At 60.7% G+C, this 24,982-nt stretch overlaps 3 protein-coding genes across 3 annotated transcripts; all 3 read left to right on the forward strand.

The window, feature by feature from the left end:
• Positions 1-2,000: 2,000 nt before the first annotated feature.
• Positions 2,001-4,299, forward strand: LOC306957211 (PHD finger protein 7-like; the record flags this gene model as incomplete). The annotated part of the gene is made up of 9 exons (XM_079548602.1): positions 2,001-2,052; positions 2,257-2,348; positions 2,436-2,537; positions 2,796-2,920; positions 3,099-3,261; positions 3,360-3,466; positions 3,677-3,790; positions 3,929-4,054; positions 4,215-4,299. The coding sequence occupies 9 exons, from the start codon at positions 2,001-2,003 to the stop codon at positions 4,297-4,299; spliced, it is 966 nt and encodes a 321-aa protein (XP_079404728.1).
• A 6,143-nt stretch (positions 4,300-10,442) lies between these two features.
• LOC306957212 (PHD finger protein 7-like) lies at positions 10,443-12,732 on the forward strand (the record flags this gene model as incomplete). Its single annotated transcript, XM_079548603.1, has 9 exons — positions 10,443-10,485; positions 10,690-10,781; positions 10,869-10,970; positions 11,229-11,353; positions 11,532-11,694; positions 11,793-11,899; positions 12,110-12,223; positions 12,362-12,487; positions 12,648-12,732. 9 exons carry the CDS (start codon positions 10,443-10,445, stop codon positions 12,730-12,732), a joined length of 957 nt encoding a protein of 318 aa, XP_079404729.1.
• A 6,097-nt stretch (positions 12,733-18,829) lies between these two features.
• On the forward strand, positions 18,830-21,823 carry LOC306957213 (PHD finger protein 7-like; the record flags this gene model as incomplete). The annotated part of the gene is made up of 10 exons (XM_079548604.1): positions 18,830-18,881; positions 19,086-19,177; positions 19,265-19,366; positions 19,625-19,749; positions 19,928-20,090; positions 20,189-20,295; positions 20,505-20,618; positions 20,757-20,875; positions 21,043-21,092; positions 21,347-21,823. 10 exons carry the CDS (start codon positions 18,830-18,832, stop codon positions 21,821-21,823), a joined length of 1,401 nt encoding a protein of 466 aa, XP_079404730.1.
• Between the last annotated feature and the right edge of the window lie 3,159 nt (positions 21,824-24,982).

Consider the following 24,982-nt stretch of genomic DNA (forward strand, 5'->3'; position numbering starts at 1 on the left):
ACCTTTGCCCAGGACTTGCCGGGACTTGAACAAGTCCATCTGTGTCCCCAGCAAGCTTTGAGACACAGACGTTAACAGAATAATATCTTACAAGCCCCCAGTACAAGAAAGACAGGGAGCTGTTGGACAGGGTCCAGAGGAGGGCCACGAAGATGGTCAGGGGACTGGAGCACGTCCACTACGAAGACAGGCTGAGGGAGCTGGGCTTGTTCAGCCTGGAGACAAGAAGGCTGCGGGGTGACCTCGTTGCAGCCTTTCAGTACCTAAAGGGAGCCTACAAAGAGAAGGGGAATCAACTCTTGGAAAGGGTCGATAACTGCAGGACAAGGGGAAATGGTTTTAAGTTGGATGTCAGGGGGAAATTCTTTACAGAGAGAGTGGTGAGGTACTGGAACAGGCTGCCCAGAGAGGCCGTGGATGCCCCGTCCCTGGAGGCGTTCAAGGCCAGATTGGATGGGGCCCTGGGCAGCATGGTCTAGTATTAAATGTGGAGCTTGTTGGCCCTGCATGTAGCAGGGGGGTTGGAGATTCATGATCCTTGAGGTCCCTCCCAACCCTGTGATTCTGCAATTCTGTGTGATTCTGTGATCTGTGAAGCCTCATGGAGAATAGGAGAGATGCCCGAAGGCTGGAGGATAGCCACCGTCATTCCAATCTTCAAAAAGGTCAGGAGGGAGGAGTCAGGAAACGATAGGCCAATCAGGCTCACATCCATCGCTGGGAAAGTGTTGGAGCACCTCACTCTGGATATCGTCTCAAAGCAGGAGGGGAAAAAGAAGGGTTATCCGGAGTAGTAAACTTGGATTTACTACAAAAAGATCATGCCTGTCTGCTACCGTGGTAGCCTTGTGGGGGGTGTCAAGACTGGCTGGATAGCTGCCTTAGTAATCCGGCTTAATGCTGGATCTGACAGGCGTTTTGAATCGCAGGATCCTGGGATGGCTTGGGTTGGAAGGGACACTAAAGTCTATCAAGTTTCAGACTCCTGCAGTGTGTTGGTTGCCACCCACTAGATCGGGCTGCCTGGAGCCCTATCCAGCAGTGAGACCTTGAGCAACTCCACAGAGGGCGGAGATCCACATCTCCACCATCTAAGCGTGGCGGCTCTCCCATCAGCGTTGGCCTGACTTTCACGCAGAAGCTGACTTGCATGGTCAGGCTGCAGGAGCAGGGATGCTCCAGTGGGACTCCAGGACTGCAGCCCTGGGCAAGGCACAGCTCCTCTCCTGTCTCTGGCACGGTGACCATTGCCAGCAGGCCAAAGCAAGCACACTTCAGAAGATTTCCTGACTCATTTCATACGCAGGCTGGAAGGGAACTGTGCCCGGCCCGTGCCACTTTGCCTCTGGGAACTGTATGAGGCCTGAAGCTTTGATGTGTGAAGGCTTGGACACGAAAGGATCGTACAGCCCACCCAGCCCCAGGTGCCTGCCGCGGGACCTCTGCCACCCAGCAGGTCAGCTTCGAAGAGGGCCCTGTGCAACAAGGCCTGGAGCGCCTGCACCCACAGCTTCTCTGCGCAGCTGCGCCAGGGCCTCACCGCCCTCCGAGTGAGGAATTCCCCCTCGCAGGTCACCAGACCTCCTCTTTTCTCAGGTCAACACCTTGTCCCGTCACCAGCAGGCCGTGCAAAGTCGGCCAGCACACAGCACACACACACGCGAGAAATGCCGGCTGTGCAGTTGACCCGCAGCCCTTTATTAGACTCCGTGCTGCGACGTCCCAGCACGGGCGCGGTGCAAAAGGCCTGAGGGAGGCCGTCCTTGCCCCCTGCTGCTGGCAGCACCGGGCCCCTCACCCTGCGCTGCCCACAGGAGCCGCCGCCCTGCCGCGCCCTCAGCCTGGTGGTGAGGTGGTGACCGTGATGTCACAGTGGTGGCCATTGTGACCCGCGGGGCCGGGAGCAGAGCAAAGGCTGCCGGCCGGGGCCCTGCTCACTTCGGCCTGGTGAGGCGTGGAGAGAGGACGGACTTCCTTGACTCTCTTGTTTCTCACTGTCGATGCCGAACATGGCGGAGAACAAGGAGGAGGCCCCCGACTCCGGGGAGCCAGGTGAAAGCCCCGGCTCGGGCTGCGGCTGCCCGCTGCAGCTGCTGGGCCTGCGATGCCCCCTTCCCCTCCACCCCCTCCAGCCCTGCCCCTCAGGCAGCAGCACGGCAGGCTCGGAGCAGGCCCTGGGGACGGACGGCCCCCAGGAACACCCGGCCCTGCCAGGTGCTCACCGCTGCTCACAGCTGCTCTCTCCTTCCTCTGCAGTGTGTGTGCTGTGCGGCCGCGCACAGGTGAACCCGGACATCTGCGGGCAGACATTTGCCAGCGGTGGGCTCTGTGTCCACGAATTCTGCTTGGTGAGTTCCCTCACGGGCCAGGGCTCCTGCCAGGGATGCTCCTTTCCTTTCCGGCCTCACGAGATCCCGCTCCTTTCTCTCCTGCAGGTCTTTGCCAACGGGCTTCTGGAGTGGAGATGCCCAGGGGGGGAAATTTTTGGCTTCCCCGTTAGCGCCATCCAGCGCACGCTCCAGCTGGCAGGCCAGAAGGTGAGGAGCTGAACGGAACGGGGAGCTTGGTGCCGGCAGAGGCTCGCACCGGCTTCGCCTGGACCCAAGGAAAGCCATCGCGGCCCTTCCAACCGGCTCCGGGACAAAGTCCCACCACAGCAGACGAGCCTCGTCTGCCAGGCAGCTCTGCAGAGCGTGAGGCAGCGGTGCCCACACCCTGCGCCCTGCCCGGAGAAGTGGGGCCGGCTGCCGAGGCCCCGAGCCCACCGCTAACGGGGGCTGCTCTGCTCTTTCCAGAACTGCTTTGTCTGCGGCGAGAGGGGAGCTGCCATCAGCTGCGCGGAGACAGGCTGCGAGCGCAGCTTCCACCTGCCCTGCGCCGAGGACGGGCAATGCGTCACGCAGCACTTTGGGCCGCACAGGTAAGGGCTGCCAGCAGCAGCCAAGCTGCCGTCCCTCGCTGTTGCTCCAGGGAGGAACCCGCAGCGACACCTCCAGCATCCTGCCAGAGCCAGAGCCCAGGCCTGGCGCTCTTTCCTGGTCCTCTGCCCTCCTCACGGCACTTCTCACCATGCCCACCCCTTCTGTCCTCCCGCCCAGGTCCTTCTGCTGGGAGCATCGCCCTCGGCAGGCGGCGGAGGCAGCTCCGTCGCAGAACACCATCTGCGTCATCTGCCTGGAGCCCGTGGGGGACAGCACGTCCTACCACACCATGGTGTGCCCGGTGTGCAAGCAGGCCTGGTTCCACCGGGGCTGCATCAGGGTAGGAGTCCTCCCCTCGCCCCGTGGGCACGGCTGGTGCTCTGCGGCAGCCAGCCCCCCCCGCTCACGCTCACGCTCACGCTCGTGCTTCTCCTACAGAAACATGCCCTGCACGCCGCCACCATGCGATTCTTCTGCCCCGTCTGCGGAGGAAAAACAAGATTCCGCTCCCAGATGACCACCCTGGGCATCCGAATCCCAATCAGGTTGGTGTCCTTCTGCCCGGCTCCGCAGACACTCAGGCACAGGTGTTGCTGTGCCTGCCCAGGAACTGCCCCTGGCCCTGGCAGGCCATCCTGCGAGCACTGGTCTCAGCTTCCTGGAGGGGCAGGGAATGAGGATGAGCAGGGATGCCCTGAATCTGCCTTGTGCCTGGGGCACCCGAGACTCACCAGATTCCCCCTCTTCTCCGGCAGACGACCATCTTGGTGGGACGATGCAGCATACCAGCCGCTGCGAGAAAGGCACAGGCGCTGCGACGCCAACCCGTGCATCTACCTAGGAGGCAGGGAGAGGGCACAGGAGAAGGGGTGAGTGACCTCCGCAGTCCTCTGGGGCTCTGCGTGGGATCTCAGCCTTGGAGCAAGGACCGAGCACCGGAGCCATGCCGGCTGCTCCGTGCCCTGGCTCGCTTTGTCCTCACAGCCACAACCCGTTTGCTTCCGCAGGCTCTGGCAGCTGTTCATCTGCAGCTCCTGCGGCTCAGAAGGCACGCACTGGTGCTGCTCCTTCTGGGCCATGGGCAGAAATGGCTGGGAGTGCGACACCTGCGCTGGCAGGAGCACCGGTAAGAGGCAAAGAGCCGCGTGCCGCGGGACTGGGGCCAGGCGAGGCCTGGCAACGGGTGCTCAGGGTGGCCTCGCCACAGTCTCTCTCTGCCCCATGAGGGATGGCAGCCTGTCCTGCCCTGGGGCTGCATGTTCACCCTGCTGAGCTTCCTGTCTCTCCTTACAGCCTCCCGCTCCAGCGCCGAGCTTGCCAGCCCCAGCACTTCGAGCCACGAGGTACCGGCGCCTTCCCCCGTCTTTGCAGGACCTGAAAACATCAGCTCTGGCCCTGCTACGCAGGCAGCTCCCGGCCCATCCTGCAACTCCCAGCTGCCTGAGCTCAGCGTCCAGCCCAGAGTGCCAGAGGCTGAGCAGACCACCACCCGCTCACACCTCTCTGAGGAGCGGGACACATCTCAGCAGCACCAACGACGCGGTGCAGGAAGACGGGCACCAGCTGCAGGCGCTGAGACCTCCTCCGAGAGCCCCAGAAGACGGAGGACCACACGGTCCTCCAGAACCTCCCTGGCAGATGCAGCCAGAAATCGTCCCAGGCAGCGGGAGACCGGCCGCACAAGAAGCCGCTCCCCATTGCGAGGCCGGGCCTCGGGCTCCCAGAGTCAGCCCCGAAGACAACGTGGTGGGAGCCGTACCACAGCCCAAGGTACTCAGGGCGGCACCTGCACCTCGGCCACACCAGCACCACCGAGGTCCTCGAGGGCTTCCCCTCCGCCTGCACGCAGAAGACAGTCCAGGCAACGAGGGCGGGCCCCCACTCGAAGCCGATCCCCAGTGGGGCGTCGCGCTTCCACTTCCCGCAGCCGGCCCCGACGAGGCCGTGGGAGCCAGTCCAGGCAGCGGGGACCAGCCTGGGCACGAAGCCGCTCCCGGGCAAACCACCCGAGAAGATGGCCCCACGGCCAGTCCCGAAGACGGCGCTGATGCAGCCGTGTCCCATCCCCACGTGACGTGGGCTGTGGTCCCAAGCGGCACAGAAGATCAACCTTGAAGAGAGTCCACACGTTCCACCTTCATCCTTCGGTGGACCAGCCCGGGCACAAAGCCGCTCCCGGGTCCAGCATCGGAGAAGACATCCCCACAACCAGTCCCAAAGTCGGCTTCCAGCAGCCGTGTCCATCCCCACGTGACGGTTGTGATTCCATCTTTCCCAAAAAATACACCTTCAACACCCTCCCCACATGTTGGCGTCACTCGTCTCTGTTTGTCCTGCGGTAGGCAGTGTTAGGAGCTGAGACCACGGGGTCGTCTTCTCCCCGGCACCTTCCCAGATGGTTGTCGTGGCGTTATCTTTAGATCTACCTGTGTCCCTGAAGGGGGACAGCATGCCCACAGGCCCACAGGCAGCATGTGCGCAGCAGCCACAGCATACTGCAGCGGCAGGTGTGGGAGCTTGCGCAGGACGGCACAGAAGTACCGTCCCTCCTCACTTTGGAGACCAGTTTACCTACTGGCAGTCTCCAAGACCACAGATTTACCATGGGGTCCTCCCTCCAGGCAACGAGCTTGCCCCGCGAAGACTCCATCCTGACCCAGATGGAGGCCCTGCCCAAGAATGGGGCTGTTCAGGTCTCCGGCTGCATGCAGTGCCTGAGCCTGCTGCTGCCTGGCGAGGGAGGCGGGTGCTGCTGTGTGAGCGGGTGGAAGATCTGCTCAGCATGGTGGCAGAGCTCAAGGAGGAGGTGGAGAGGTTACGGAGCATCAGGGAGTGAGAGCAAGAGATTGACCGTGGAGTAACTCCCAGGCGTGCCAGAGAGGAAGGCGCCAGGGAGACAGCCGCCAGAAAGTGAGGGACCCCACGTCCTGTCACCAGCGGGCAGAAACGGGGGTTCTGAGAGATGGAGAGAACAGAACTGGAACACAGCCCCAGCTCGGCATCGTGGGTGAACCTCTTCCTTGGCAACGTTACTTGCCCAGGTGCCCCTAAGTGACAGATGAGATCCGGGGAACTGTGGATTGAAGGGGAGGTGAGCGAGGAGGCACGGGAAGCTTTGCCTGAGACAGTGCCAAGGGCGAGGCGGCCGACTCTGCGTCTGCAGGCTGCCTCTGCTAAGACAGGCCAAAGGGTGGTTGTTGTAGGTGATTCCCTCCTCACGGGAACTGAGGGCCCCATATGCAGACCGGACCCGACTCACACGGAGGTGGGCTGCCTCCCTGGGGCCCAGGTCAAGGACACAGCTAGAAAAACTAGAACCCGGATCCGGTTCATCCCTCTGACTACTACCCATTATGGATAGTTCAGGCAGGCAGGGATGAAGGAGCTCAGAGCAGCCTGCAGACTATCAAAAAAGACTTCAGGGCTTTAGGGTGGTTGGTTGAGGGAGTGGGAGCACGACTGATATTTGCTTCTATCCTTCCTGGGCCGGTGAGGGACGAGGAGTGGGCTAGGAGAACCCAGGTAATGGGTTCCTGAGGGCACCAGCCTCTCAGGAACTTTGGGCTTTTTGACCGTGGGGCTATTTACTCCGCACGCGGTGTAATGGCTGCAGGCCTCTGTCATTTATCTCTAAGAGGGAAACGGATCCCAGCCCCAGAGCTAGCGGGGCTCATTGAGAGGGCTTGAAAGTAGGTAGGAAGGGGGAAGGGGATGCAATGAGGCTCGCTAGAGTAGAGCAAGTAAGAAAACGTTACTCCCACTTTTAAGAAAGGGAGAAAGGATGACCCGGGGAACTCCAGGCCGGTGAGCCTCACCTCTGTGCCTGGGAAGATCACGGAGCAGATCCTCCTGGTTACCACGTTAAGGCACATAGGAGACAAAGAGGTGATCCGAGACAGCCAGCATCTTGGCTTCACCAAGGGCAGATCGTGCCTGACCAGTCTGGTGGCCTTCCGTGATGGAGTGACGGCAATCGGTGTGTGGGGGAAGGGTGATGGATGTCACCCTCCTAGACTTCTGCGAAGCCTTTGACATGGTCCCTCGCCACATCCTTCTCTCTGAATTGGAGAGCTATGGTTTTGAAAGGTGGACTGTTCAATGGATTAAGAGCTGGTTGGCCGGTCGCAGCCCCAGGGCTGTGATCGACGGTTCTGTGTCTGGGTGGGAGCCGGTCACAAGTGGTGGTGGTCCCCCAGGGGTCGTTCTTGCGACCGGTGCTCTTCCCCAGTTTATCAGTGACACAGACGACGGCATCGAGTGCACCCTCAGCATGTTTGCAGACAACACCAAGGTGAGCAGTGCCATCAATCCGCTGGAGGGAAGGGAAGCCACCCAGAGGAGCCTGGACGGGCTGGAGAAGTGAGCCCCCGTGAACCTCATGAGGTTCAACAAGGCCACATGCAAGGTGTTGCACTTGGGCCGGGGAAATCCCAGCTATTTCTATAGACCGGGGCAGGATCTTCTTGAGAGCAGCCCTGCGGAGAAGAATTTGGGGGTCCTGGTAGACGAGAAGCTGGACGTGAACCAGCAGTGTGCGTTTACAGCCCAGCTGTCTATCTGAAAGTGCAGAGGAATCCCAGGCATCCATACAGATGGGAAGGAGAGGTCCTTGAGAGCAGCCCTGTGGAGAAGGACCTGGGGGTCTTGATAGATGAAAAACTTAGCATGAGCAGCAATGTACCCTTGTGGCTTGGAAGGCAAATGGTATCCTGGGCTCCATCAGAAGAGGGGTGGCCAGCAGGGACAGGGAGGTGATTGTCCCCCTCTACTCTGCCCTTGGGAGGCCCCATCCGGAATACTGCGTCCAAGTGTGGAGCCCTGTCTCGCTCCAGTTTATAGGAGGGAGACGAGGTTCTTTTAATATCTGTATACCCGGCGTGAGATTAAGAAACAACGGTTCATATGTTGCTCCGACCAGTTCATTACAAAACCTAATCAGGGAGACGGGGAAGGGAAGGAGGGCGATAGAAAAGATGGGAAAGAAGCAAGAGTTGCGTAAAGCAGGGATGGTCACCAGCAGGATCCAGCAGCGTCCTGTTGCACGGCGTTTGAAGGTCCCAGGCAGATGCAGCGGGGGGGGGGGGAGGGGGGGGGGGCGAGAAGCAGCAGCGCTCCGGCAGCAGGCACAGGAGAGTTCAACAGCATGAAGGAGTCACCTCACGAGCAATCTGATCGTCAGGAATCCCTCTTCTTCATGAGGAATCTGCTGCCAGAAACCTCTGTTCTGCTTCATGAGGAATCTGCTGCCAGAAACCTCTGTTCTGCTTCATGAGGAATCTGCTGCCAGAAACCTATCCTCATGGTTTTCAGTTCCTCTTTTATCCTCCTTGTTCTCCTGCCTAGGTGACAAGGATGGGCCTTGAGCAAGAGTCATTGAGTACCCCCTGAGATGGCCATCATCCTGAGATAAGTCCACACAAAGGAGCACTTCACAGCTATTTAGCTGCAGCTCATCTCGCTCTCGTTGCCCCTGGCCTTGTCCGTCTGCGTCCCCCAGGCAAAGGATCTCACAACCTTTGCCCAGGACTTGCCGGGACTTGAACAAGTCCATCTGTGTCCCCAGCAAGCTTTGAGACACAGACGTTAACAGAATAATATCTTACAAGCCCCCAGTACAAGAAAGACAGGGAGCTGTTGGACAGGGTCCAGAGGAGGGCCACGAAGATGGTCAGGGGACTGGAGCACGTCCACTACGAAGACAGGCTGAGGGAGCTGGGCTTGTTCAGCCTGGAGACAAGAAGGCTGCGGGGTGACCTCGTTGCAGCCTTTCAGTACCTAAAGGGAGCCTACAAAGAGAAGGGGAATCAACTCTTGGAAAGGGTCGATAACTGCAGGACAAGGGGAAATGGTTTTAAGTTGGATGTCAGGGGGAAATTCTTTACAGAGAGAGTGGTGAGGTACTGGAACAGGCTGCCCAGAGGGGCCGTGGATGCCCCGTCCCTGGAGGCGTTCAAGGCCAGATTGGATGGGGCCCTGGGCAGCATGGTCTAGTATTAAATGTGGAGCTTGTTGGCCCTGCATGTAGCAGGGGGGTTGGAGATTCATGATCCTTGAGGTCCCTCCCAACCCTGTGATTCTGCAATTCTGTGTGATTCTGTGATCTGTGAAGCCTCATGGAGAATAGGAGAGATGCCCGAAGGCTGGAGGATAGCCACCGTCATTCCAATCTTCAAAAAGGTCAGGAGGGAGGAGTCAGGAAACGATAGGCCAATCAGGCTCACATCCATCGCTGGGAAAGTGTTGGAGCACCTCACTCTGGATATCGTCTCAAAGCAGGAGGGGAAAAAGAAGGGTTATCCGGAGTAGTAAACTTGGATTTACTACAAAAAGATCATGCCTGTCTGCTACCGTGGTAGCCTTGTGGGGGGTGTCAAGACTGGCTGGATAGCTGCCTTAGTAATCCGGCTTAATGCTGGATCTGACAGGCGTTTTGAATCGCAGGATCCTGGGATGGCTTGGGTTGGAAGGGACACTAAAGTCTATCAAGTTTCAGACTCCTGCAGTGTGTTGGTTGCCACCCACTAGATCGGGCTGCCTGGAGCCCTATCCAGCAGTGAGACCTTGAGCAACTCCACAGAGGGCGGAGATCCACATCTCCACCATCTAAGCGTGGCGGCTCTCCCATCAGCGTTGGCCTGACTTTCACGCAGAAGCTGACTTGCATGGTCAGGCTGCAGGAGCAGGGATGCTCCAGTGGGACTCCAGGACTGCAGCCCTGGGCAAGGCACAGCTCCTCTCCTGTCTCTGGCACGGTGACCATTGCCAGCAGGCCAAAGCAAGCACACTTCAGAAGATTTCCTGACTCATTTCATACGCAGGCTGGAAGGGAACTGTGCCCGGCCCGTGCCACTTTGCCTCTGGGAACTGTATGAGGCCTGAAGCTTTGATGTGTGAAGGCTTGGACACGAAAGGATCGTACAGCCCACCCAGCCCCAGGTGCCTGCCGCGGGACCTCTGCCACCCAGCAGGTCAGCTTCGAAGAGGGCCCTGTGCAACAAGGCCTGGAGCGCCTGCACCCACAGCTTCTCTGCGCAGCTGCGCCAGGGCCTCACCGCCCTCCGAGTGAGGAATTCCCCCTCGCAGGTCACCAGACCTCCTCTTTTCTCAGGTCAACACCTTGTCCCGTCACCAGCAGGCCGTGCAAAGTCGGCCAGCACACAGCACACACACACGCGAGAAATGCCGGCTGTGCAGTTGACCCGCAGCCCTTTATTAGACTCCGTGCTGCGACGTCCCAGCACGGGCGCGGTGCAAAAGGCCTGAGGGAGGCCGTCCTTGCCCCCTGCTGCTGGCAGCACCGGGCCCCTCACCCTGCGCTGCCCACAGGAGCCGCCGCCCTGCCGCGCCCTCAGCCTGGTGGTGAGGTGGTGACCGTGATGTCACAGTGGTGGCCATTGTGACCCGCGGGGCCGGGAGCAGAGCAAAGGCTGCCGGCCGGGGCCCTGCTCACTTCGGCCTGGTGAGGCGTGGAGAGAGGACGGACTTCCTTGACTCTCTTGTTTCTCACTGTCGATGCCGAACATGGCGGAGAAGAAGGAGGAGGCCCTCGACTCCGGGGAGCCAGGTGAGAGCCCCGGCTCGGGCTGCGGCTGCCCGCTGCAGCTGCTGGGCCTGCGATGCCCCCTTCCCCTCCACCCCCTCCAGCCCTGCCCCTCAGGCAGCAGCACGGCAGGCTCGGAGCAGGCCCTGGGGACGGACGGCCCCCAGGAACACCCGGCCCTGCCAGGTGCTCACCGCTGCTCACAGCTGCTCTCTCCTTCCTCTGCAGTGTGTGTGCTGTGCGGCCGCGCACAGGTGAACCCGGACATCTGCGGGCAGACATTTGCCAGCGGTGGGCTCTGTGTCCACGAATTCTGCTTGGTGAGTTCCCTCACGGGCCAGGGCTCCTGCCAGGGATGCTCCTTTCCTTTCCGGCCTCACGAGATCCCGCTCCTTTCTCTCCTGCAGGTCTTTGCCAACGGGCTTCTGGAGTGGAGATGCCCAGGGGGGGAAATTTTTGGCTTCCCCGTTAGCGCCATCCAGCGCACGCTCCAGCTGGCAGGCCAGAAGGTGAGGAGCTGAACGGAACGGGGAGCTTGGTGCCGGCAGAGGCTCGCACCGGCTTCGCCTGGACCCAAGGAAAGCCATCGCGGCCCTTCCAACCGGCTCCGGGACAAAGTCCCACCACAGCAGACGAGCCTCGTCTGCCAGGCAGCTCTGCAGAGCGTGAGGCAGCGGTGCCTACACCCTGCGCCCTGCCCGGAGAAGTGGGGCCGGCCGCCGAGGCCCCGAGCCCACCGCTAACGGGGGCTGCTCTGCTCTTTCCAGAACTGCTTTGTCTGCGGCGAGAGGGGAGCTGCCATCAGCTGCGCGGAGACAGGCTGCGAGCGCAGCTTCCACCTGCCCTGCGCCGAGGACGGGCAATGCGTCACGCAGCACTTTGGGCCGCACAGGTAAGGGCTGCCAGCAGCAGCCAAGCTGCCGTCCCTCGCTGTTGCTCCAGGGAGGAACCCGCAGCGACACCTCCAGCATCCTGCCAGAGCCAGAGCCCAGGCCTGGCGCTCTTTCCTGGTCCTCTGCCCTCCTCACGGCACTTCTCACCATGCCCACCCCTTCTGTCCTCCCGCCCAGGTCCTTCTGCTGGGAGCATCGCCCTCGGCAGGCGGCGGAGGCAGCTCCGTCGCAGAACACCATCTGCGTCATCTGCCTGGAGCCCGTGGGGGACAGCACGTCCTACCACACCATGGTGTGCCCGGTGTGCAAGCAGGCCTGGTTCCACCGGGGCTGCATCAGGGTAGGAGTCCTCCCCTCGCCCCGTGGGCACGGCTGGTGCTCTGCGGCAGCCAGCCCCCCCCGCTCACGCTCACGCTCACGCTCGTGCTTCTCCTACAGAAACATGCCCTGCACGCCGCCACCATGCGATTCTTCTGCCCCGTCTGCGGAGGAAAAACAAGATTCCGCTCCCAGATGACCACCCTGGGCATCAGAATCCCAGTCAGGTTGGTGTCCTTCTGCCCGGCTCCGCAGACACTCAGGCACAGGTGTTGCTGTGCCTGCCCAGGAACTGCCCCTGGCCCTGGCAGGCCATCCTGCGAGCACTGGTCTCAGCTTCCTGGAGGGGCAGGGAATGAGGATGAGCAGGGATGCCCTGAATCTGCCTTGTGCCTGGGGCACCCGAGACTCACCAGATTCCCCCTCTTCTCCGGCAGACGACCATCTTGGTGGGACGATGCAGCATACCAGCCGCTGCGAGAAAGGCACAGGCGCTGCGACGCCAACCCGTGCATCTACCTAGGAGGCAGGGAGAGGGCACAGGAGAAGGGGTGAGTGACCTCCGCAGTCCTCTGGGGCTCTGCGTGGGATCTCAGCCTTGGAGCAAGGACCGAGCACCGGAGCCATGCCGGCTGCTCCGTGCCCTGGCTCGCTTTGTCCTCACAGCCACAACCCGTTTGCTTCCGCAGGCTCTGGCAGCTGTTCATCTGCAGCTCCTGCGGCTCAGAAGGCACGCACTGGTGCTGCTCCTTCTGGGCCATGGGCAGAAATGGCTGGGAGTGCGACACCTGCGCTGGCAGGAGCACCGGTAAGAGGCAAAGAGCCGCGTGCCGCGGGACTGGGGCCAGGCGAGGCCTGGCAACGGGTGCTCAGGGTGGCCTCGCCACAGTCTCTCTCTGCCCCATGAGGGATGGCAGCCTGTCCTGCCCTGGGGCTGCATGTTCACCCTGCTGAGCTTCCTGTCTCTCCTTACAGCCTCCCGCTCCAGCGCCGAGCTTGCCAGCCCCAGCACTTCGAGCCACGAGGTACCGGCGCCTTCCCCCGTCTTTGCAGGACCTGAAAACATCAGCTCTGGCCCTGCTACGCAGGCAGCTCCCGGCCCATCCTGCAACTCCCAGCTGCCTGAGCTCAGCGTCCAGCCCAGAGTGCCAGAGGCTGAGCAGACCACCACCCGCTCACACCTCTCTGAGGAGCGGGACACATCTCAGCAGCACCAACGACGCGGTGCAGGAAGACGGGCACCAGCTGCAGGCGCTGAGACCTCCTCCGAGAGCCCCAGAAGACGGAGGACCACACGGTCCTCCAGAACCTCCCTGGCAGATGCAGCCAGAAATCGTCCCAGGCAGCGGGAGACCGGCCGCACAAGAAGCCGCTCCCCATTGCGAGGCCGGGCCTCGGGCTCCCAGAGTCAGCCCCGAAGACAACGTGGTGGGAGCCGTACCACAGCCCAAGGTACTCAGGGCGGCACCTGCACCTCGGCCACACCAGCACCACCGAGGTCCTCGAGGGCTTCCCCTCCGCCTGCACGCAGAAGACAGTCCAGGCAACGAGGGCGGGCCCCCACTCGAAGCCGATCCCCAGTGGGGCGTCGCGCTTCCACTTCCCGCAGCCGGCCCCGACGAGGCCGTGGGAGCCAGTCCAGGCAGCGGGGACCAGCCTGGGCACGAAGCCGCTCCCGGGCAAACCACCCGAGAAGATGGCCCCACGGCCAGTCCCGAAGACGGCGCTGATGCAGCCGTGTCCCATCCCCACGTGACGTGGGCTGTGGTCCCAAGCGGCACAGAAGATCAACCTTGAAGAGAGTCCACACGTTCCACCTTCATCCTTCGGTGGACCAGCCCGGGCACAAAGCCGCTCCCGGGTCCAGCATCGGAGAAGACATCCCCACAACCAGTCCCAAAGTCGGCTTCCAGCAGCCGTGTCCATCCCCACGTGACGGTTGTGATTCCATCTTTCCCAAAAAATACACCTTCAACACCCTCCCCACATGTTGGCGTCACTCGTCTCTGTTTGTCCTGCGGTAGGCAGTGTTAGGAGCTGAGACCACGGGGTCGTCTTCTCCCCGGCACCTTCCCAGATGGTTGTCGTGGCGTTATCTTTAGATCTACCTGTGTCCCTGAAGGGGGACAGCATGCCCACAGGCCCACAGGCAGCATGTGCGCAGCAGCCACAGCATACTGCAGCGGCAGGTGTGGGAGCTTGCGCAGGACGGCACAGAAGTACCGTCCCTCCTCACTTTGGAGACCAGTTTACCTACTGGCAGTCTCCAAGACCACAGATTTACCATGGGGTCCTCCCTCCAGGCAACGAGCTTGCCCCGCGAAGACTCCATCCTGACCCAGATGGAGGCCCTGCCCAAGAATGGGGCTGTTCAGGTCTCCGGCTGCATGCAGTGCCTGAGCCTGCTGCTGCCTGGCGAGGGAGGCGGGTGCTGCTGTGTGAGCGGGTGGAAGATCTGCTCAGCATGGTGGCAGAGCTCAAGGAGGAGGTGGAGAGGTTACGGAGCATCAGGGAGTGAGAGCAAGAGATTGACCGTGGAGTAACTCCCAGGCGTGCCAGAGAGGAAGGCGCCAGGGAGACAGCCGCCAGAAAGTGAGGGACCCCACGTCCTGCCACCAGCGGGCAGAAACGGGGGTTCTGAGAGATGGAGAGAACAGAACTGGAACACAGCCCCAGCTCGGCATCGTGGGTGAACCTCTTCCTTGGCAACGTTACTTGCCCAGGTGCCCCTAAGTGACAGATGAGATCCGGGGAACTGTGGATTGAAGGGGAGGTGAGCGAGGAGGCACGGGAAGCTTTGCCTGAGACAGTGCCAAGGGCGAGGCGGCCGACTCTGCGTCTGCAGGCTGCCTCTGCTAAGACAGGCCAAAGGGTGGTTGTTGTAGGTGATTCCCTCCTCACGGGAACTGAGGGCCCCATATGCAGACCGGACCCGACTCACACGGAGGTGGGCTGCCTCCCTGGGGCCCAGGTCAAGGACACAGCTAGAAAAACTAGAACCCGGATCCGGTTCATCCCTCTGACTACTACCCATTATGGATAGTTCAGGCAGGCAGGGATGAAGGAGCTCAGAGCAGCCTGCAGACTATCAAAAAAGACTTCAGGGCTTTAGGGTGGTTGGTTGAGGGAGTGGGAGCACGACTGATATTTGCTTCTATCCTTCCTGGGCCGGTGAGGGACGAGGAGTGGGCTAGGAGAACCCAGGTAATGGGTTCCTGAGGGCACCAGCCTCTCAGGAACTTTGGGCTTTTTGACCGTGGGGCTATTTACTCCGCACGCGGTGTAATGGCTGCAGGCCTCTGTCATTTATCTCTAAGAGGGAAACGGATCCCAGCCCCAGAGCTAGCGGGGCTCATTGAGAGGGCTTGAAAGTAGGTAGGAAGGGGGAAGGGGATGCAATGAGGCTCGCTAGAGTAGAGCAAGTAAGAAAACGTTACTCCCACTTTTAAGAAAGGGAGAAAGGATGACCCGGGGAACTCCAGGCCGGTGAGCCTCACCTCTGTGCCTGGGAAGATCACGGAGCAGATCCTCCTGGTTACCACGTTAAGGCACATAGGAGACAAAGAGGTGATCCGAGACAGCCAGCATCTTGGCTTCACCAAGGGCAGATCGTGCCTGACCAGTCTGGTGGCCTTCCGTGATGGAGTGACGGCAATCGGTGTGTGGGGGAAGGGTGATGGATGTCACCCTCCTAGACTTCTGCGAAGCCTTTGACATGGTCCCTCGCCACATCCTTCTCTCTGAATTGGAGAGCTATGGTTTTGAAAGGTGGACTGTTCAATGGATTAAGAGCTGGTTGGCCGGTCGCAGCCCCAGGGCTGTGATCGACGGTTCTGTGTCTGGGTGGGAGCCGGTCACAAGTGGTGGTGGTCCCCCAGGGGTCGTTCTTGCGACCGGTGCTCTTCCCCAGTTTATCAGTGACACAGACGACGGCATCGAGTGCACCCTCAGCATGTTTGCAGACAACACCAAGGTGAGCAGTGCCATCAATCCGCTGGAGGGAAGGGAAGCCACCCAGAGGAGCCTGGACGGGCTGGAGAAGTGAGCCCCCGTGAACCTCATGAGGTTCAACAAGGCCACATGCAAGGTGTTGCACTTGGGCCGGGGAAATCCCAGCTATTTCTATAGACCGGGGCAGGATCTTCTTGAGAGCAGCCCTGCGGAGAAGAATTTGGGGGTCCTGGTAGACGAGAAGCTGGACGTGAACCAGCAGTGTGCGTTTACAGCCCAGCTGTCTATCTGAAAGTGCAGAGGAATCCCAGGCATCCATACAGATGGGAAGGAGAGGTCCTTGAGAGCAGCCCTGTGGAGAAGGACCTGGGGGTCTTGATAGATGAAAAACTTAGCATGAGCAGCAATGTACCCTTGTGGCTTGGAAGGCAAATGGTATCCTGGGCTCCATCAGAAGAGGGGTGGCCAGCAGGGACAGGGAGGTGATTGTCCCCCTCTACTCTGCCCTTGGGAGGCCCCATCCGGAATACTGCGTCCAAGTGTGGAGCCCTGTCTCGCTCCAGTTTATAGGAGGGAGACGAGGTTCTTTTAATATCTGTATACCCGGCGTGAGATTAAGAAACAACGGTTCATATGTTGCTCCGACCAGTTCATTACAAAACCTAACCAGGGAGACGGGGAAGGGAAGGAGGGCGATAGAAAAGATGGGAAAGAAGCAAGAGTTGCGTAAAGCAGGGATGGTCACCAGCAGGATCCAGCAGCGTCCTGTTGCACGGCGTTTGAAGGTCCCAGGCAGATGCAGCGGGGGGGGGGGGGGGGGGGGGGGGGCGAGAAGCAGCAGCGCTCCGGCAGCAGGCACAGGAGAGTTCAACAGCATGAAGGAGTCACCTCACGAGCAATCTGATCGTCAGGAATCCCTCTTCTTCATGAGGAATCTGCTGCCAGAAACCTCTGTTCTGCTTCATGAGGAATCTGCTGCCAGAAACCTATCCTCATGGTTTTCAGTTCCTCTTTTATCCTCCTTGTTCTCCTGCCTAGGTGACAAGGATGGGCCTTGAGCAAGAGTCATTGAGTACCCCCTGAGATGGCCATCATCCTGAGATAAGTCCACACAAAGGAGCACTTCACAGCTATTTAGCTGCAGCTCATCTCGCTCTCGTTGCCCCTGGCCTTGTCCGTCTGCGTCCCCCAGGCAAAGGATCTCACAACCTTTGCCCAGGACTTGCCGGGACTTGAACAAGTCCATCTGTGTCCCCAGCAAGCTTTGAGACACAGACGTTAACAGAATAATATCTTACAAGCCCCCAGTACAAGAAAGACAGGGAGCTGTTGGACAGGGTCCAGAGGAGGGCCACGAAGATGGTCAGGGGACTGGAGCACGTCCACTACGAAGACAGGCTGAGGGAGCTGGGCTTGTTCAGCCTGGAGACAAGAAGGCTGCGGGGTGACCTCGTTGCAGCCTTTCAGTACCTAAAGGGAGCCTACAAAGAGAAGGGGAATCAACTCTTGGAAAGGGTCGATAACTGCAGGACAAGGGGAAATGGTTTTAAGTTGGATGTCAGGGGGAAATTCTTTACAGAGAGAGTGGTGAGGTACTGGAACAGGCTGCCCAGAGAGGCCGTGGATGCCCGTCCCTGGAGGCGTTCAAGGCCAGATTGGATGGGGCCCTGGGCAGCATGGTCTAGTATTAAATGTGGAGCTTGTTGGCCCTGCATGTAGCAGGGGGGTTGGAGATTCATGATCCTTGAGGTCCCTCCCAACCCTGTGATTCTGCAATTCTGTGTGATTCTGTGATCTGTGAAGCCTCATGGAGAATAGGAGAGATGCCCGAAGGCTGGAGGATAGCCACCGTCATTCCAATCTTCAAAAAGGTCAGGAGGGAGGAGTCAGGAAACGATAGGCCAATCAGGCTCACATCCATCGCTGGGAAAGTGTTGGAGCACCTCACTCTGGATATCGTCTCAAAGCAGGAGGGGAAAAAGAAGGGTTATCCGGAGTAGTAAACTTGGATTTACTACAAAAAGATCATGCCTGTCTGCTACCGTGGTAGCCTTGTGGGGGGTGTCAAGACTGGCTGGATAGCTGCCTTAGTAATCCGGCTTAATGCTGGATCTGACAGGCGTTTTGAATCGCAGGATCCTGGGATGGCTTGGGTTGGAAGGGACACTAAAGTCTATCAAGTTTCAGACTCCTGCAGTGTGTTGGTTGCCACCCACTAGATCGGGCTGCCTGGAGCCCTATCCAGCAGTGAGACCTTGAGCAACTCCACAGAGGGCGGAGATCCACATCTCCACCATCTAAGCGTGGCGGCTCTCCCATCAGCGTTGGCCTGACTTTCACGCAGAAGCTGACTTGCATGGTCAGGCTGCAGGAGCAGGGATGCTCCAGTGGGACTCCAGGACTGCAGCCCTGGGCAAGGCACAGCTCCTCTCCTGTCTCTGGCACGGTGACCATTGCCAGCAGGCCAAAGCAAGCACACTTCAGAAGATTTCCTGACTCATTTCATACGCAGGCTGGAAGGGAACTGTGCCCGGCCCGTGCCACTTTGCCTCTGGGAACTGTATGAGGCCTGAAGCTTTGATGTGTGAAGGCTTGGACACGAAAGGATCGTACAGCCCACCCAGCCCCAGGTGCCTGCCGCGGGACCTCTGCCACCCAGCAGGTCAGCTTCGAAGAGGGCCCTGTGCAACAAGGCCTGGAGCGCCTGCACCCACAGCTTCTCTGCGCAGCTGCGCCAGGGCCTCACCGCCCTCCGAGTGAGGAATTCCCCCTCGCAGGTCACCAGACCTCCTCTTTTCTCAGGTCAACACCTTGTCCCGTCACCAGCAGGCCGTGCAAAGTCGGCCAGCACACAGCACACACACACGCGAGAAATGCCGGCTGTGCAGTTGACCCGCAGCCCTTTATTAGACTCCGTGCTGCGACGTCCCAGCACGGGCGCGGTGCAAAAGGCCTGAGGGAGGCCGTCCTTGCCCCCTGCTGCTGGCAGCACCGGGCCCCTCACCCTGCGCTGCCCACAGGAGCCGCCGCCCTGCCGCGCCCTCAGCCTGGTGGTGAGGTGGTGACCGTGATGTCACAGTGGTGGCCATTGTGACCCGCGGGGCCGGGAGCAGAGCAAAGGCTGCCGGCCGGGGCCCTGCTCACTTCGGCCTGGTGAGGCGTGGAGAGAGGACGGACTTCCTTGACTCTCTTGTTTCTCACTGTCGATGCCGAACATGGCGGAGAAGAAGGAGGAGGCCCCCGACTCCGGGGAGCCAGGTGAGAGCCCCGGCTCGGGCTGCGGCTGCCCGCTGCAGCTGCTGGGCCTGCGATGCCCCCTTCCCCTCCACCCCCTCCAGCCCTGCCCCTCAGGCAGCAGCACGGCAGGCTCGGAGCAGGCCCTGGGGACGGACGGCCCCCAGGAACACCCGGCCCTGCCAGGTGCTCACCGCTGCTCACAGCTGCTCTCTCCTTCCTCTGCAGTGTGTGTGCTGTGCGGCCGCGCACAGGTGAACCCGGACATCTGCGGGCAGACATTTGCCAGCGGTGGGCTCTGTGTCCACGAATTCTGCTTGGTGAGTTCCCTCACGGGCCAGGGCTCCTGCCAGGGATGCTCCTTTCCTTTCCGGCCTCACGAGATCCCGCTCCTTTCTCTCCTGCAGGTCTTTGCCAACGGGCTTCTGGAGTGGAGATGCCCAGGGGGGGAAATTTTTGGCTTCCCCGTTAGCGCCATCCAGCGCACGCTCCAGCTGGCAGGCCAGAAGGTGAGGAGCTGAACGGAACGGGGAGCTTGGTGCCGGCAGAGGCTCGCACCGGCTTCGCCTGGACCCAAGGAAAGCCATCGCGGCCCTTCCAACCGGCTCCGGGACAAAGTCCCACCACAGCAGACGAGCCTCGTCTGCCAGGCAGCTCTGCAGAGCGTGAGGCAGCGGTGCCCACACCCTGCGCCCTGCCCGGAGAAGTGGGGCCGGCCGCCGAGGCCCCGAGCCCACCGCTAACGGGGGCTGCTCTGCTCTTTCCAGAACTGCTTTGTCTGCGGCGAGAGGGGAGCTGCCATCAGCTGCGCGGAGACAGGCTGCGAGCGCAGCTTCCACCTGCCCTGCGCCGAGGACGGGCAATGCGTCACGCAGCACTTTGGGCCGCACAGGTAAGGGCTGCCAGCAGCAGCCAAGCTGCCGTCCCTCGCTGTTGCTCCAGGGAGGAACCCGCAGCGACACCTCCAGCATCCTGCCAGAGCCAGAGCCCAGGCCTGGCGCTCTTTCCTGGTCCTCTGCCCTCCTCACGGCACTTCTCACCATGCCCACCCCTTCTGTCCTCCCGCCCAGGTCCTTCTGCTGGGAGCATCGCCCTCGGCAGGCGGCGGAGGCAGCTCCGTCGCAGAACACCATCTGCGTCATCTGCCTGGAGCCCGTGGGGGACAGCACGTCCTACCACACCATGGTGTGCCCGGTGTGCAAGCAGGCCTGGTTCCACCGGGGCTGCATCAGGGTAGGAGTCCTCCCCTCGCCCCGTGGGCACGGCTGGTGCTCTGCGGCAGCCAGCCCCCCCCGCTCACGCTCACGCTCACGCTCGTGCTTCTCCTACAGAAACATGCCCTGCACGCCGCCACCATGCGATTCTTCTGCCCCGTCTGCGGAGGAAAAACAAGATTCCGCTCCCAGATGACCACCCTGGGCATCAGAATCCCAGTCAGGTTGGTGTCCTTCTGCCCGGCTCCGCAGACACTCAGGCACAGGTGTTGCTGTGCCTGCCCAGGAACTGCCCCTGGCCCTGGCAGGCCATCCTGCGAGCACTGGTCTCAGCTTCCTGGAGGGGCAGGGAATGAGGATGAGCAGGGATGCCCTGAATCTGCCTTGTGCCTGGGGCACCCGAGACTCACCAGATTCCCCTCTTCTCCGGCAGACGACCATCTTGGTGGGACGATGCAGCATACCAGCCGCTGCGAGAAAGGCACAGGCGCTGCGACGCCAACCCGTGCATCTACCTAGGAGGCAGGGAGAGGGCACAGGAGAAGGGGTGAGTGACCTCCGCAGTCCTCTGGGGCTCTGCGTGGGATCTCAGCCTTGGAGCAAGGACCGAGCACCGGAGCCATGCCGGCTGCTCCGTGCCCTGGCTCGCTTTGTCCTCACAGCCACAACCCGTTTGCTTCCGCAGGCTCTGGCAGCTGTTCATCTGCAGCTCCTGCGGCTCAGAAGGCACGCACTGGTGCTGCTCCTTCTGGGCCATGGGCAGAAATGGCTGGGAGTGCGACACCTGCGCTGGCAGGAGCACCGGTAAGAGGCAAAGAGCCGCGTGCCGCGGGACTGGGGCCAGGCGAGGCCTGGCAACGGGTGCTCAGGGTGGCCTCGCCACAGTCTCTCTCTGCCCCATGAGGGATGGCAGCCTGTCCTGCCCTGGGGCTGCATGTTCACCCTGCTGAGCTTCCTGTCTCTCCTTACAGCCTCCCGCTCCAGCGCCGAGCTTGCCAGCCCCAGCACTTCGAGCCACGAGGTACCGGCGCCTTCCCCCGTCTTTGCAGGACCTGAAAACATCAGCTCTGGCCCTGCTACGCAGGCAGCTCCCGGCCCATCCTGCAACTCCCAGCTGCCTGAGCTCAGCGTCCAGCCCAGAGTGCCAGAGGCTGAGCAGACCACCACCCGCTCACACCTCTCTGAGGAGCGGGACACATCTCAGCAGCACCAACGACGCGGTGCAGGAAGACAGGCACCAGCTGCAGGCGCTGAGACCTCCTCCGAGAGCCCCAGAAGACGGAGGACCACACGGTCCTCCAGAACCTCCCTGGCAGATGCAGCCAGAAATCGTCCCAGGCAGCGGGAGACCGGCCGCACAAGAAGCCGCTCCCCATTGCGAGGCCGGGCCTCGGGCTCCCAGAGTCAGCCCCGAAGACAACGTGGTGGGAGCCGTACCACAGCCCAAGGTACTCAGGGCGGCACCTGCACCTCGGCCACACCAGCACCACCGAGGTCCTCGAGGGCTTCCCCTCCGCCTGCACGCAGAAGACAGTCCAGGCAACGAGGGCGGGCCCCCACTCGAAGCCGATCCCCAGTGGGGCGTCGCGCTTCCACTTCCCGCAGCCGGCCCCGACGAGGCCGTGGGAGCCAGTCCAGGCAGCGGGGACCAGCCTGGGCACGAAGCCGCTCCCGGGCAAACCACCCGAGAAGATGGCCCCACGGCCAGTCCCGAAGACGGCGCTGATGCAGCCGTGTCCCATCCCCACGTGACGTGGGCTGTGGTCCCAAGCGGCACAGAAGATCAACCTTGAAGAGAGTCCACACGTTCCACCTTCATCCTTCGGTGGACCAGCCCGGGCACAAAGCCGCTCCCGGGTCCAGCATCGGAGAAGACATCCCCACAACCAGTCCAAAGTCGGCTTCCAGCAGCCGTGTCCATCCCCACGTGACGGTTGTGATTCCATCTTTCCCAAAAAATACACCTTCAACACCCTCCCCACATGTTGGCGTCACTCGTCTCTGTTTGTCCTGCGGTAGGCAGTGTTAGGAGCTGAGACCACGGGGTCGTCTTCTCCCCGGCACCTTCCCAGATGGTTGTCGTGGCGTTATCTTTAGATCTACCTGTGTCCCTGAAGGGGGACAGCATGCCCACAGGCCCACAGGCAGCATGTGCGCAGCAGCCACAGCATACTGCAGCGGCAGGTGTGGGAGCTTGCGCAGGACGGCACAGAAGTACCGTCCCTCCTCACTTGGAGACCAGTTTACCTACTGGCAGTCTCCAAGACCACAGATTTACCATGGGGTCCTCCCTCCAGGCAACGAGCTTGCCCCGCGAAGACTCCATCCTGACCCAGATGGAGGCCCTGCCCAAGAATGGGGCTGTTCAGGTCTCCGGCTGCATGCAGTGCCTGAGCCTGCTGCTGCCTGGCGAGGGAGGCGGGTGCTGCTGTGTGAGCGGGTGGAAGATCTGCTCAGCATGGTGGCAGAGCTCAAGGAGGAGGTGGAGAGGTTACGGAGCATCAGGGAGTGAGAGCAAGAGATTGACCGTGGAGTAACTCCCAGGCGTGCCAGAGAGGAAGGCGCCAGGGAGACAGCCGCCAGAAAGTGAGGGACCCACGTCCTGCCACCAGCGGGCAGAAACGGGGTTCTGAGAGATGGAGAGAACAGAACTGGAACACAGCCCCAGCTCGGCATCGTGGGTGAACCTCTTCCTTGGCAACGTTACTTGCCCAGGTGCCCCTAAGTGACAGATGAGATCCGGGGAACTGTGGATTGAAGGGGAGGTGAGCGAGGAGGCACGGGAAGCTTTGCCTGAGACAGTGCCAAGGGCGAGGCGGCCGACTCTGCGTCTGCAGGCTGCCTCTGCTAAGACAGGCCGAAGGGTGGTTGTTGTAGGTGATTCCCTCCTCACGGGACTGAGGGCCCCATATGCAGACCGGACCCGACTCACACGGAGGTGGGCTGCCTCCCTGGGGCCCAGGTCAAGGACACAGCTAGAAAAACTAGAACCCGGATCCAGTTCATCCCTCTGATTACTACCCATTGCGGATAGTTCAGGCAGGCAGGGATGAAGGAGCTCAGAGCAGCCTGCAGACTATCAAAAAAGACTTCAGGGCTTTATGGTGGTTGGTTGAGGGAGTGGGAGCACAACTGATATTTGCTTCTATCCTTCCTGGGCCGGTGAGGGACGAGGAGTGGGCTAGGAGAACCCAGGTAATGGGTTCCTGAGGGCACCAGCCTCTCAGGAACTTTGGGCTTTTTGACCGTGGGGCTATTTACTCCGCACGCGGTGTAATGGCTGCAGGCCTCTGTCATTTATCTCTAAGAGGGAAACGGATCCCAGCCCCAGAGCTAGCGGGGCTCATTGAGAGGGCTTGAAAGTAGGTAGGAAGGGGGAAGGGGATGCAATGAGGCTCGCTAGAGTAGAGCAAGTAAGAAAACGTTACTCCCACTTTTAAGAAAGGGAGAAAGGATGACCCGGGGAACTCCAGGCCGGTGAGCCTCACCTCTGTGCCTGGGAAGATCACGGAGCAGATCCTCCTGGTTACCACGTTAAGGCACATAGGAGACAAAGAGGTGATCCGAGACAGCCAGCATCTTGGCTTCACCAAGGGCAGATCGTGCCTGACCAGTCTGGTGGCCTTCCGTGATGGAGTGACGGCAATCGGTGTGTGGGGGAAGGGTGATGGATGTCACCCTCCTAGACTTCTGCGAAGCCTTTGACATGGTCCCTCGCCACATCCTTCTCTCTGAATTGGAGAGCTATGGTTTTGAAAGGTGGACTGTTCAATGGATTAAGAGCTGGTTGGCCGGTCGCAGCCCCAGGGCTGTGATCGACGGTTTCTGTGTCTGGGTGGGAGCCGGTCACAAGTGGTGGTGGTCCCCCAGGGGTCGTTCTTGCGACCGGTGCTCTTCCCCAGTTTATCAGTGACACAGACGACGGCATCGAGTGCACCCTCAGCATGTTTGCAGACAACACCAAGGTGAGCAGTGCCATCAATCCGCTGGAGGGAAGGGAAGCCACCCAGGACGGGCTGGAGAAGTGAGCCCCCGTGAACCTCATGAGGTTCAACAAGGCCACATGCAAGGTGTTGCACTTGGGCCGGGGAAATCCCAGCTATTTCTATAGACCGGGGCAGGATCTTCTTGAGAGCAGCCCTGCGGAGAAGAATTTGGGGGTCCTGGTAGACGAGAAGCTGGACGTGAACCAGCAGTGTGCGTTTACAGCCCAGCTGTCTATCTGAAAGTGCAGAGGAATCCCAGGCATCCATACAGATGGGAAGGAGAGGTCCTTGAGAGCAGCCCTGTGGAGAAGGACCTGGGGGTCTTGATAGATGAAAAACTTAGCATGAGCAGCAATGTACCTTTGTGGCTTGGAAGGCAAATGGTATCCTGGGCTCCATCAGAAGAGGGGTGGCCAGCAGGGACAGGGAGGTGATTGTCCCCCTCTACTCTGCCCTTGGGAGGGCCCCATCCGGAATACTGCGTCCAAGTGTGAGCCCTGTCTCGCTCCAGTTTATAGGAGGGAGACGAGGTTCTTTTAATATCTGTATACCCGGCGTGAGATTAAGAAACAACGGTTCATATGTTGCTCCGACCAGTTCATTACAAAACCTAACCAGGGAGACGGGGAAGGGAAGGAGGGCGATAGAAAAGATGGGAAAGAAGCAAGAGTTGCGTAAGCAGGGATGGTCACCAGCAGGATCCAGCAGCGTCCTGTTGCACGGCGTTTGAAGGTCCCAGGCAGATGCAGCGGGGGGGGGGGGGGGGCGAGAAGCAGCAGCGCTCCGGCAGCAGGCACAGGAGAGTTCAACAGCATGAAGGAGTCACCTCACGAGCAATCTGATCGTCAGGAATCCTCTTCTTCATGAGGAATCTGCTGCCAGAAACCTCTGTTCTGCTTCATGAGGAATCTGCTGCCAGAAACCT

Source organism: Tetrao urogallus, assembly GCF_951394365.1.
Source record: "Tetrao urogallus genome assembly, chromosome: Z".
Taxonomy (NCBI): Eukaryota; Metazoa; Chordata; class Aves; order Galliformes; family Phasianidae; genus Tetrao; species Tetrao urogallus.